Source organism: Mesitornis unicolor, unplaced genomic scaffold (assembly GCF_000695765.1).
Source record: "Mesitornis unicolor isolate BGI_N332 unplaced genomic scaffold, ASM69576v1 scaffold21288, whole genome shotgun sequence".
NCBI classification, from domain to species: domain Eukaryota; kingdom Metazoa; phylum Chordata; class Aves; order Mesitornithiformes; family Mesitornithidae; genus Mesitornis; species Mesitornis unicolor.
In genome coordinates, this window is record NW_010200055.1 from 19,607 (window position 1) to 31,992 (window position 12,386).

At 55.5% G+C, this 12,386-nt stretch overlaps 1 protein-coding gene across 1 annotated transcript in view; it reads left to right on the top strand.

Annotated features, from left to right (window-relative positions):
• CDK18 (cyclin-dependent kinase 18) overlaps positions 1-12,109 on the top strand; it is a 13,037-nt gene extending 928 nt beyond the window's left edge. The window contains exons 2-15 of the mRNA XM_010189632.1: positions 5,827-5,960; positions 6,317-6,442; positions 8,272-8,328; positions 8,572-8,686; positions 8,793-8,887; positions 8,961-9,023; positions 9,425-9,548; positions 9,623-9,743; positions 10,064-10,161; positions 10,450-10,555; positions 10,769-10,811; positions 11,298-11,388; positions 11,719-11,796; positions 12,075-12,109. Coding sequence (XP_010187934.1) covers positions 5,827-5,960; positions 6,317-6,442; positions 8,272-8,328; positions 8,572-8,686; positions 8,793-8,887; positions 8,961-9,023; positions 9,425-9,548; positions 9,623-9,743; positions 10,064-10,161; positions 10,450-10,555; positions 10,769-10,811; positions 11,298-11,388; positions 11,719-11,796; positions 12,075-12,109 — 1,286 coding nt within the window. The remainder of the gene's footprint in view (positions 1-5,826; positions 5,961-6,316; positions 6,443-8,271; positions 8,329-8,571; positions 8,687-8,792; positions 8,888-8,960; positions 9,024-9,424; positions 9,549-9,622; positions 9,744-10,063; positions 10,162-10,449; positions 10,556-10,768; positions 10,812-11,297; positions 11,389-11,718; positions 11,797-12,074) is intronic.
• Positions 12,110-12,386: the final 277 nt, after the last annotated feature.

Here is a 12,386-nt window from a genome sequence, read left to right on the forward strand (position 1 = left end):
TTTGCGGCTGCCTCCTACCAAAACAACTGGCTTTGCCACAGGCCAGCCCGTTCGTGTGACGGTGCCCTCAGCTCCACTCAGGTCACGTTCGAGCTCTTTCTCGCCTCACCCTACAGCCACAGTTGCTAGAAACTTTTGCTGCAAGCAGAGGCTGAGGCTGTGATGTAATTCCCTGGCACTCACATCTGCCCCAGCAGGGAGGGATCGTCTCCCTGCCAGCCAACCTGCTTGAAAGAAGAGATGCAGTAACCTATTTAGAGCTGGCTTTCCTCACTCCTGCAGCTCCTGATTCTCCTCTTTGTCCCTCTGGCCACCCAGGCTACCCTGAACAGCATCCCTTCACGGCCTCCTTCCCTGCTCTCCCCTGCATACACCTCCCCTCACACCCTAGCAAGCAGTGAGGGCTATAATTAGACTTGAGCCCTTAATTAGATGTGCAGAAGCTGTGGGGATAAAATGGTGCAAGGCTAAGAAAGTCCTGGGTGCTGACAGCTGCTGCTTCTGTTGCCTTCCTTGGGGGACCTCAGCTCTGGGATGTGTGAGCCTGGGCTCGTTATCTCCGCTGTGCAAACCCAGGCTTTGTCAGAGGCGATTTCCCTGTTCTTCTGCTTTAATGAAGCTTCTGTTGCGGTTTTTCCTTTGCCCTTGAATGGCAAACCAGTGCACGCAGCATCTGCCTGTCCTCCCTGCTTTGGCCTCACTCCTGAGGTAGCTGGGAAAGAATCAGAGCAGAGGCAGAGCAGACTGAGCCTGGGGCCAGGACTGAGCGTGTTCCTGACCCTGTGGGCAGAGGCTGGACCAGTACTAGACCATGACAGGGTATGGTGAGGAGATTTTCCTTCTGGGACCCAGGAATGCATCAGGGGCTTGGGGTCTGGGTACGGCTCCTCAGGTGCTGCTATGGGATGCCCCAGTGGCAGCCTCTACCCATCCATACATCTCTCCCTGCATGGACGCGGCACGTCCTGGCACCCTCCCACCACTTTCCTACCCTGGTCCCCCTTGCTCCCCGGTGCACGGTTTCCAGTTTGCACCCCAGTCCTCTCCCACACAGCAAAGGCAAAACGTGCGGTCCCACCGTACCCACTGCCCTGAGCCTGTACCCACCGCCCCGAGCCCGCTCCCTCCTGCCCGAGATCTCTCGATTAAGTTTCCCATGGGGATTGTAAACAATCCTGAGAAGTCACCTCCACGATGCCCTTAATCTCCATCTCCACAGGCTGCGGCCGTTGTTTATGAAGAGCCCTGACAGCCACATTTGTCTGAGGCTTCCCTTCGGCCGTTTAATGAACCCCTCCTGCGCGGGAGCTCTTTGCCCACAGCCCTGTGCCAGGAGGACTTGGCAGGGGGAAGCTGGAGGCGTCGGTGCCAGGGGACAGAGCTGGTGGGGGGCACGAGTCCCAGCACCGCGGGGTGAGGAGGCATTCAGGCATGGTTTGGGAGTGCGATGCTTCAAGTGTGTAGAGAGAATGGGATCGTTTTGGTGGGGTTTGGATGAGAAGGGGGTTTATGTGCAAGTTGCTCTTTTGCAGGGTTTGGTGGTGAGGTTTGGACCTCCTGGGAGATGCCTGTTCTGGGGAGGTCTCTGTTGTTCTCCCTGAGGTGTAGGTCTCCTGTTTTACAGATGGAGGAATCAAAGTGCAGAGAGGCAAAATGCCTTTGCTACAGTTGTGCAGAAAGCTGGCAGCAGAGCTGAGACCAGAGTCATGGCAGTTGCTCTTGTGCTGCTTTCCCCATGAAAAAACTTTGCCTCAGGTTTCACCTTCCTTGCTCAGGATCTCTGAGCGTGGCCCTGGGCTGTCCCTGTGTGGAGGCAGCCTTGCCTGCAGTCATCTTCTCCTCCCTGCGAGCGGATGACCCGTGACAGCTCAGGGACTGTGATTGCTCACTCCAGAAAAGAGTGCTAATCACAGCAGAGATCAGCACATCGTTTTTTCTTTCATCACCTCATACAGCTCCTCAGGGAATTGCTTGCAGGTTTTATTTTCCCTCCAGCATCAGAAATCACAGGTTATCAGCATTCACAGGTCATGGCAGTCTGCAGATCTGACACTTGGGTGGCTGTGGGGGCCGTGCCTGTCTCTGGGGAGGAGGGTGATGCAGAGGCCAAAGACCTCATGCTCATGAGATGCTCCAAAAGCATGTGCAGAGCTGCTCTGACTCTGGCAGTGGGTCAAGGCAAGGCCTTCTTGTGGGCAGGAATCTGCCTCGGCTGTTGGTGCTGTGGTAGGAAATCCCCAGCTCTGTCCTCTCCATCCCATAATTCTCGTGTCCTCCCCCGCAGAGGCTGATAAAATGAGGTCTGAGGGAAGTGGAGCTGGCAAATGGAAAAGCAAACAGCTTTCCAGCCTGGACACATCCCATCACGGGCAATGTCACCTTGGCCGAGTCTGGTGATGCAGAGAGGGAAAGGGGGTGCCTGTGGTCAGAGCCTGATTCCCTCACAGCCTAAATTGGGGCATCCAACACCTCTCTGCCTTGCTGTGCATCCTGCCCCTGGGCAGAACAGCCTTCCCTCGGCCACAGGAAGAAAGTCCCTGTGTTAGGGAGAGCCCAGACTGGGCTCTGTGCAGTATCTGATATCCCTGACAAAGGCCAGCACCATCTCCACATCCTCGGAGATGAGGAATCTTCTCCATGGCTGCTCCAGCCTCACATTAAGGGGCTCTTTCCTTTCCTCCTGCGCGTCCCCAGTTACACATTCCTCCGCATACTCCAGATTTTAGAGGTATCAGGTCTTGGTGGCTCCCATTTGCTTTGTTAAGAGCTGGTGCTGTCCAGCAATAACTCCTATCTGTGCCAAGGCTTTGCCCCAAAACAGCTACTGCCTGGTTCGTCCTCCGAGGCCAAATAAGGTCTCAGTATTCAGGCTGCAAAGCCTGCGTAACTCCCAGTTTGCAACGGCATAAATCAGCACCAGATCTGGCCTTCAGAGTGCAAGGCCATGAAGAAGAGATGGTGAGGGGGAGGAAGGAGGATGAATAATCCAAGATCTGAGTGCAGCCCTGCCTCATGAGTGTAACAGAGCTTTAAGAGGAGAGTTCACACTTAGCAAAGTAATTAAAAGTTATAAGTCAGGCAAGCAGTTGAAGGGTTCTGGCCCCTTTCCTTGGGAGATCAAAGCTTGTTTTGGCAGAGGCAGTGTTTAAATATATTTATAAAAAAAGGCGGGAGGCTCGTCAAAGGCAGCCGCCGTGTCTGCGGTCTCACTTTAATTTGCTTTGATATCCCATGCAGCCTCGTTATTTGCAGAGTGTCAAGGCTCACCATAATCTACATGAAATGCTGAGCAGAACCAAACAGGCCCTCAGGTTTGCACGCCCACAGCTTCACATCTCCTCCTGCCAAGGTCCTCCAAGCCTGGGGGCAGCCCCAGCCCTGCGTGAGCAACTCTGTGGGCCTGGGTATCCCTGGGTGCTGTGGGCACCTCAGGGTGATGCAGGATGGACTGGGCTGGCACATCCCTCCTGCCCTCTGTGGCCCCAGGGCAGCCAAATCACCTTTTCCCTCATCCTTGCAGGTCTTGTGTGTCTTTTTACCTGCTTTTCCCATCCTGTGGTAGTTCACATCTTGCGCTACGACGTCCAGGTTGTTGTTTGGCCTCTGGCTATACATCCGATGCTCTTGTAGATGAGGAGGGATTGACACTAACCTGCCTGGTGGGTTGCTGGTTCAGAGAGTGCTGCACCTTTTACCAAGATTTTGGGCTTCTTTACCTATGGGAACCAGCACAAACGCACCCAAACTGTCATTTGAAGTGGGTTAGCTGAACTCTGTTCAGTCAGATTTTAAATGCCTTTTGGGGTTGTTTTTTTCAGATAATTTGCTTAGGAAGTGAGCAAGTTAAAAATATTTGATCCGGTTTAATTGATCCCCGTTAATTTTATGCCTGTGGTTAATTCAGGGTAAGTTTCCTGACTGTTCCTACACAAACAGATGGCCAGAAAGGGACAGGGACCAGAGTCCCGCAGTGGCCCTGGGAAAAGGGGTGACTGTGCCTTGTTCTTGCCTGTCTGCCCAAGAACTCCTGGCCCTGTTTCAGCTGCTCCCGAGCCCAAGGGCACGGGCTGAACCCGTCCCTTAGGTGCGGGCTGGCTGTTGAGGACACGCTCCGTCCCTTAGCTCGCAGGTCGCCTGGTCCCCCAGTGACCATGGCACGAAACCGCATCTTTTCGCAGCTCACTTGCCTGCCACCTCTCATCCGTCAGATGAGCAAACTGCAGCCAGGTCCCAGCCCTGCTCAGCACCCCGTGAACGCCCGCCCTCCCTCTCCGGTCTTCAGCAATGAGATCATCGCTGGCTGCCTGAGCACATCGGGATCCATGCGCTGAAATCTGCATTAGGCAGAGCAGGGCATTGTCTCTGTGCGGCTCAGGGAAGGGGCTTGGCAACGGGCAGGACTCGGGTGGCTCAGTTCCGGGCATCGCAGGTCCTCCCTGGGGAGTTTCCCTGCTGCAATGTTCATCCTTGCTCTGGGGAAATCACTGCAGGGTGCCTGGCTGCAGGGAGGACACCGGTGCTTTACGGCAGGGCCCTTGGACCCTGGAGGCTTTGCTGTCTTGGAGGGTAGCTGCAGGTTTTGATGAGAAGGGAGAGAGCTCTGTGACCACCGGCAAGGGGACAAAACAGTCCTGCTTGGCCCTGCACCTTTACAGAGGGAGATGCATCCCTCCCTGGGGGAGCTGGTGCTCCTCCCTCCCAGCACACCCAGTCAGCGCTGCCTCCTTCTGAACAGCCCCTTGGGAACAGCATCCATGTGAATCAGGGGAATCCACTTCGCTGGGGTCCAGGCGACCTGCGTTGAACTCCTCAGTGTTCTGCTGTGCCGCTGTCTGAGTCTCTCCATGCCAGAATATTCCTGTCAACCAGCTGTTAATTACAGAGTGGGGAGGTTTAAGTGCAAGCCTCAGACTGGAGACCAGAGGGAGCTCAATGGCTTATTTTGTTCTGATTTCTTGCGCCTTTCAGGGTTTCTTGGGTTTGGTGAGGCTTCACACCTGGAGTCCCAAGAGAAGAGTTATTTTTCTGAGCTGCTTTGGTTTTCAAGAGAGCTTTTGTGCTTCTCGGGACTGTGTGTCTAGCTAAGTGCAGCAGGTTGGGGCAGGAAAGCCTGGAGTGTTTTGTTTTGTAATAAGTGACTCTGCAGCCTTTAATCCCAAACATCATCTTCTGAGAAAGTCACATCTTTGGAGGAAAGTACCCTGATGTCTGTTAGTTCTGGTGGGTCCTGAAGCAGATCAGGTGCGTGTGTTCGTGAGCTCCTCAGGGACAGGGCTCTCTTTCTGTTTTGCTTTTGTACAGACCTAGCACAGAGGGATCTGGAGCCATGGTCAGGCACCTTGGAGCTCCTAAAGTCCAAATCGTGTTTTGTCTAATGTGACTGTAGTGAAGATAAGGCTGGGAAGTTCAGAGGAATACTCAACCCATGCAGAACACCGTGGTGCTGCTGCTAAAGGGGGGTTGAGCACCAAACTGAGGTGTGGGAGATCTGGGTGGCCTTGGATGTGAAGCAGCTCCTCTCTCTGTATCCCCCTCCCCGTCTATCAGAAGAGACCTTCATTGCAGGGGGCTGCATGAGGGTGCTTTGGGGGTGCTGCTGAGCAGAGCTGTGTGGGCAATGATGCAGCAGGAGCCTGGAGCATAAAGCAGGCATTCCATATGCCTCCTGGATGTCAAGAGGGAGGAAGACTATGCTGTGGAGCATCTCTGGGCCTCCCTGCCCTGCCCTCACTCTTTTCTCCAAAGCAAATACCTTGGGCCTTGGCACTTGTGCTGCTACCCCAGCAGCTTGTGCTCCTTTCCCTTTATCCTCAGACCTGGCTCAAGGGCACCTGCAGCTGGGACACCTGGGCAGGGAATTCCGAGCAGACACCAGCCCCATCTCCCCCTCCGAGGTGGAAGGACAGTCCCCGATGGCCGTGCGCTACCGCAGCAACAACCAGCGCCGCTTCTCCATGGAGGTGAGTGCTGCTGCAGGCTGGAGGGGGCAGAGGGGACACGGCGAGTCTGGTTGTCACCTGCCTGCTGGCTGGAAGAGCCGGTCCTTGATTCGTGGAGACCTGGCAGGGTCAGACACGAGCCCTGATGTCCTCCTGGGTGCACTCAACACAACTCCCGTGCTACCTGACAAAGCCCAGTGCACATCCCCATGCACACACACCTTCCCTTTTCCTCTGACTAGGGGTCCCACAGATGCTGCACCCATTGCCCCGGCATTCATATCAGCTCTGGTTAGAGAGCACTTCCCTTTGAATGTCTCTGTACAGCCCTCCTTTCATCAGATGTGTTCATACCCGCTCTTCTGGCCCTCTCACAGGACGTCAGCAAGCGTCTCTCCCTGCCCATGGACATCCGCCTGCCCCCCGAGTTCTTGCAAAAGCTGCAGATGGAGAGCCCGGAGTTCCCCAAGCCCCTCAGCAGGATGTCCCGACGCGCTTCCCTCGTAAGTCTGACCATGCACAGCAGACAGCGCTGGGCACAGCATCCTGCTTCATGCACGCGAGTCCCAGCAGATGCATGTGCTGATTGCCACCCACTCGTGCAGTCAAGCTCCCTTGCACCCCCCATGTGTCGTTGAGGTACCTGCACACACATCGCTGCTCCTGGAGACCCCTTTCCCAGCAGCACACATCCCCCCACCACGCACATACGCATCTCTTCCCTGTGTAACTCCCACGCATGCAGATCTGCACATTCCTTCACTCACCTCTCTGCATACCTGCCTTTCCTCTTGGCCTGGCTCCTTCCAAACAGGAGGAGTTGGAAAACCTCCTGTGGTTTAGCAAGTGCTGGAGCCTCTGCTGGTTGAAATGCAAATGCCGATAAATAATGAATTAGCTTTTGCATTAGTGTTGGCATTTCAGCTTCTTTACTGCAGAGCATCAGCATATGTAGGAGCAGAAACCCGATGCCCTGTTTGCCTTGCACAAATGTGTCCTGCTCCCCAGGGGTGCTCAGTGCTATACAGGCACAACAGCGAGGTCTCAGCAGGGGTCTTCAGATCTGGCGGGCCTGTTCAGGGGGAAGGAGGAGAAAAGGAGAGGTTGCATTTACCTGCCTGTTCCGTCTAATCAATATAACAGACGCAGCCAGAGCAATGTGCCGTTAATATTCATGGTCCCCTCCATGAATAAGGCATTCTTCTCCGAAACTCCCAGTGTGGCTCTGGGGAGTGCACAGCACCTCAGGTTGCAGCAACCACCTCATTTCACTCTCAGGACACATCTGTTCCCAGGGTGTGCAGAGGGTTTGAAGAAGCTAAAATGGAGTAAAAAACACACTGTGTTCCCCTGGGATTTTCCTGTCCAAATCCAGCCTTGCGTGAGCAAGGAAGCAGCGTGTGGCAGCTTGTGAGAGCTGTGTGGTCAGTGCCTGTTGCAAGGAAAACGCCTCCCATGGGGCAGATCCGGTGAGCAGGGGGAGCTGCAGGAGCACCCCAGACCTGGGGCTGCTGGGGCTGCAGGCAGAGCCGTGGGCACAGCGCAGGGGGCTCCTTCAGTGCCCCCCCGGGCAGTCTCTGCCGATTCAGTGCTGTCCATTGAGTGGCACCGCATGAGCCCTTCTGGGGACACGGGGCAGCGCTGCTGGGTCTGGGGGGGCTTCAGCTGGGCTGGAGTCAGAGCTGGCTGCTGGCCTGGGACCACATCGGTGCAAACGTATTTTGTGGGAGAATGACCCTGGTTTATTATTTAAGCTTAAGGAGCAATGATTTGCCCTGGGCCTTGGGCCCTGTTGTGCTGGGAACCATCCCTGTACATGGATAATCCAGACTAACCAAGGAGGTGTCTCTGTCCCCACAGAAAACTGCAGTTTCAGGGGTCTGCTTGTAGTGACAGCTGAATCTGTTACCTCGCAGTGGTTGCCTTTATTTCACTGGGTACATGAGAGCAGGTCTCAGCAATACATTAAAGAATTACTGTTCCAGATGAGAAAATGTCCCTTTCGCGCTTGATTTGAGCAGCACACAGAGAAATGAGCACACGGGAAGGGGCAGTCACCGCCTGCTCTGGGGTACGGGGTGCAGGTCCATCCATTTCGCTTCAGCACCCAGTCGGGTGTGAAGGTTTTGTGATTGATTGCCTGGTCACCTGCACAGCTTCTCCAGGAAAGTAATGGACTTGACGTGCTGAGATGGGCTGTGCTGCTGCATGCAAACACTGCCGTGATTGATCTCCCCAAAGCCGTTACTGCCTGGTGTCCCTGACCTTCCCCCCGGAGGTGAAGCCATCCCTGGATGAGATCTCTCCAGTGATGTTTTCCTTTCTCTTACAGTCGGATATCGGGTTCGGGAAGCTGGAAACCTATGTTAAACTGGACAAACTGGGAGAGGTGAGTACACTATGAAACCAATGTAAGGATTTAAATTAAGTTAGAAGGGCAACCTGAAGTGCAGAGGGCAGATTGTGGCCAGTTTTGTTCAGTATCTAGCAATTTTTAGACCAGCTCTTTCTGTGAACTTCAGACGCGGCCCTGCAGCTTCAAATGATCCTTCCTGAAACACTCTGGAATATATCAGTGTTGTGCCACTCTGATAAATGGTCTGCATGGCTTCTATTTGCTCTCTCCCATCAGGGCACTTACGCCACTGTCTTCAAGGGACGCAGCAAGCTGACCGAAAACCTCGTTGCCCTGAAGGAAATCCGCCTGGAGCACGAGGAAGGGGCACCTTGCACGGCCATACGGGAAGGTGAGGGCATTGCCGGGTCACACTGGGACGGGTGGCGCAGGGGGACACGTACACCCGCAGTCACGCAGGTCCTGCTGAGCCACCCTGTCCTCTCCTCTCCTTGCAGTGTCTCTGCTGAAGAACCTGAAGCACGCCAACATCGTCACCCTGCACGACATCATCCACACCGAGCGCTCCCTCACCCTCGTCTTCGAGTACCTGGTGGGTCTGGGGGGCTTTCTGTGGGTGATAGGGGCTGGGGGAAGGAGAGGCTGACGTCTGCTTCCCCTTGCAGGACAACGACCTCAAGCAGTACCTCGATAACTGTGGGAACCTGATGAGCGTGCACAACGTGAAGGTAAGACGGTGCTGCCTGGGACCTGCACCCCTGCCTCTCCCCACATGTGGGGAGCTCACCCTGAGCACAGGCCAGGGCATTGCAGGGCTGGGTGAGGCTGGGTACTCCTCCTCTCTTCAGTTCAGCCTTCTTACTCTTCTTTGGCCTTTTTCAGCCTGCTCTGGTGCTCCACCAGCTTTTCTAAAGGCACTGCCGCTCTAAATAAAATTACTGTGCATGCACTTTGTGCAGCCCCTTTTCATGATTGTGGGCAATGAGCCTGAACCCTTGTCTGCAGGGTGTCTTGTCCCAAGCCACCGTCAAGGGGCTTTCCTGGCCATGAGTTTCAGAGCCCTTGAGACAGACTCGCTTTCGGTGCCCATGTCCTCCTGCTAAATGCAAACCCCTTCTCCTCCCCACAGATCTTCATGTTCCAGCTGCTGCGTGGTCTGGCTTACTGTCACGGGAGAAAGATCCTGCACCGAGACCTCAAGCCCCAGAACCTGCTCATCAACGAGAGAGGAGAGCTCAAGCTGGCTGACTTTGGTAGGTGGGCTCTGGGGAAGACGCAGCACTGCAAGGAGGTGCAGCCCCTTGATGCCCATCCCTTTCGTCCTCAGGACTGGCCAGAGCCAAGTCAGTCCCTACAAAAACGTATTCCAACGAGGTGGTCACGCTGTGGTACCGTCCTCCCGACGTCCTGCTGGGATCTACCGAATATTCCACACCCATCGACATGTGGTGAGCTGCAGCTCCAAACTGAGCTTCCCGGGATCTCTGACGCAGTGGGGATGGGCATTTCCATCCATCAGCCAGTGTAGCACCATCCATGCTTACACCATGCACATCCCAAAGATGATGCTCTTTTCTGTATCCCCTGGGGCTCAGGCGCTTTGGAGCATACTGTCCACATCAGGAGTGAACGATTACCCATAGCAGAGACGGGGGACAGCTCCTGGAGCTGATTTCCCTCTCCAGGAACCTCAGCCCTGGCCAAGAGGTGGTGGGGGTATCCACAGGGCTTCTCCCTCACTAATCCCAGACATCTGCTGCTGCTCTAGGGGTGTTGGGTGCATCCATTACGAGATGGTCACTGGTCGGCCCATGTTCCCCGGCTCCACGGTGAAAGAAGAGCTGCATTTGATCTTCAGGCTGCTGGGTGAGTGTTCTGCGTTCTCCCAAATGCCCACGCGAGGGCAGTGGCTGACTGCGGGAGCGGGGACAGCGCTCAGCCTTGGCAGCCTGCAGGGAGGCGTGGGCAGGGCTGCCCGCAGCCCCTCTCCAGCCCCGGCTCCGCAGCGCTGTGAGGATGAGGATGCTCGGGCGAGTCCTAGGCTGCGGGGAACATTGGTGCCCTCTCTCCTGGGGAGGACGCTGGCGCTGGTGTGCATCAGGCTGCTCTCTGCATTGAATGAGTGTGACAGGTTTCCCTCTCTCCCCCTCCCAGGAACCCCAACAGAAGACACCTGGCCTGGAATAACATCCAACGAGGAGTTCAAGGCTTACAACTTCACGCAGTACCGAGCCCAGCCGTTAATAAATCACGCCCCAAGGTACCTCCTTGAGCTCCTGCTCACGCATAAGGCATGGTGGGCTTGTGCTGGTCGTAACCAGGAGCCTGGGGAGCCCAGTTTCATTTCCTCCTTGTGGTGCTGGCAGCTTCTGAATGCACTGGAGGTCCCTGCTGCCATGTGTCCCTTGCATTGGCTATTGCAATGTCTCCTGGGTGCAGTAATGCTCCGTTTTTTATTCCCTCTTTCTCTCAGGCTGGACTCAGAAGGCATTGACTTGCTGATGAACCTCCTTCTGGTGAGTGGCAGAGCAGTCCCGGTGGATGGCAAAGGGATTTGCTGAAGTGAAGGTACTCTGGCTGCCCTCACACTGATTCCAGAGCCAGGCAGGAGAGGAGCTGTGGCTGCAGAGTAAATCATGACCCTACAACTGTGACCTTGTAGATGCTATCACAAACCACCTCCCATTAAGGATGGTGAACCTTTCTTCACCCCGTGTCCTCTCACACACAAGTGAGAGGACACAAACCTGATGACATGACCAGTGCATTCCTGTGGTCACACAGTGTGTGCTGTCCCTTATGCACGTGCAAATGGCACTGGTAATTGCCTGCCCGTGGTGTGTCCAGTGTTTGGACACGCTGTCACCCACGCAGTATATGAAATTGCTTGGGCACTCACATGTGCATAGGCCCACAGATGTGCACACACCCTGTACGGGGCCTCTGTGCCATCTCGCGGGTGCAGACTGTGTGTGATTGCCTTTCTCTGTGGCTTTGTGCAGTACGAAGCCAAAGGCCGGATTTCAGCGGAGGCAGCCCTGCGGCACGCTTACTTCAAGAGCCTGGGAGAGCGGGTGCATCTCCTGCCTGACAGTAAGTGCACGCTGGCCTCTCACCCGTGGGATGGGGAGCAAACTGCTGCTGTGCAGCCTGGGGTGGTGGTTTGCAGCCAGAGCTCTTCAGGTGCCTCTTGTCTTTGCTCACTCAGAGGTGCTCCTGGAGCAGAGTGGGGTGGGAGCTTGGTGGCTGCGAGAGCAAGAAACAATTTGGGTAGGGCGATGGAGAGTAAGAGTGCGAGAGAAAAGCTCTGATGAGGGGCAGTGCTGCACTTGGGCACTGCCGTCCCTCGGGCTCCAGATTTGCAGACCGCTGCCGGCTCAGCCAGCTGGGCTGACCCCTCTCTCTCTGCCTTCTCTGCCTTAGCTGCCTCCATCTTCTCCTTGAAGGAGATCCAGCTTCAAAAGGACCCTGGCTACCGAGGCTCAGCCTTTCAGCAGTCAGGTAGGACTGGGGAAAACCATGCTGACCTCTCCCAGATGATGCCATGGCACTGGCGCTGGGGTTACTCCCAGTGAGTCCCGTAGGAAAAAGCCAAACCTGCCCCCTGCTCCCTGTTGTAGTTATCAGATCACCCCAGGGGCATCCTTGCTTGTCACCTACCATGGTACCAAAGTCACATCTAGCTGCCTTGAGGCGCAGCTCCCTCCTCTGTGAATGCCACAGGCTTGTGACCAAACCCAGTCTGACATCTCTGACCCATCTCTCTCTCTCTTCCTCAGCCCGAGGGAAGAACAGGAGGCAGAGTATATTTTAAACTCGAATCTCGTGTTCCCCTTGTCACCATGGAGATCAAAGCACTGAGAAAGGAGACAGCAACACGCTCCCACCTGACCCACCGCAGAATTACTGACTCAAGCAGGACGATGCTGAAGCGCCCTTGGCCGCAGGCTCTCCCCTGCCCATCCCCGCACCCACAGTCCCTACAGCTGCTGTTGATGGAGCTGTGGCCTTTCCCCGCTCTTGTTTTCATGTTGTCCCCATCAGACGTGAGCTGCCATCCTCTGTGCAGGTGCCGTAGCGAGGAGCTGCCC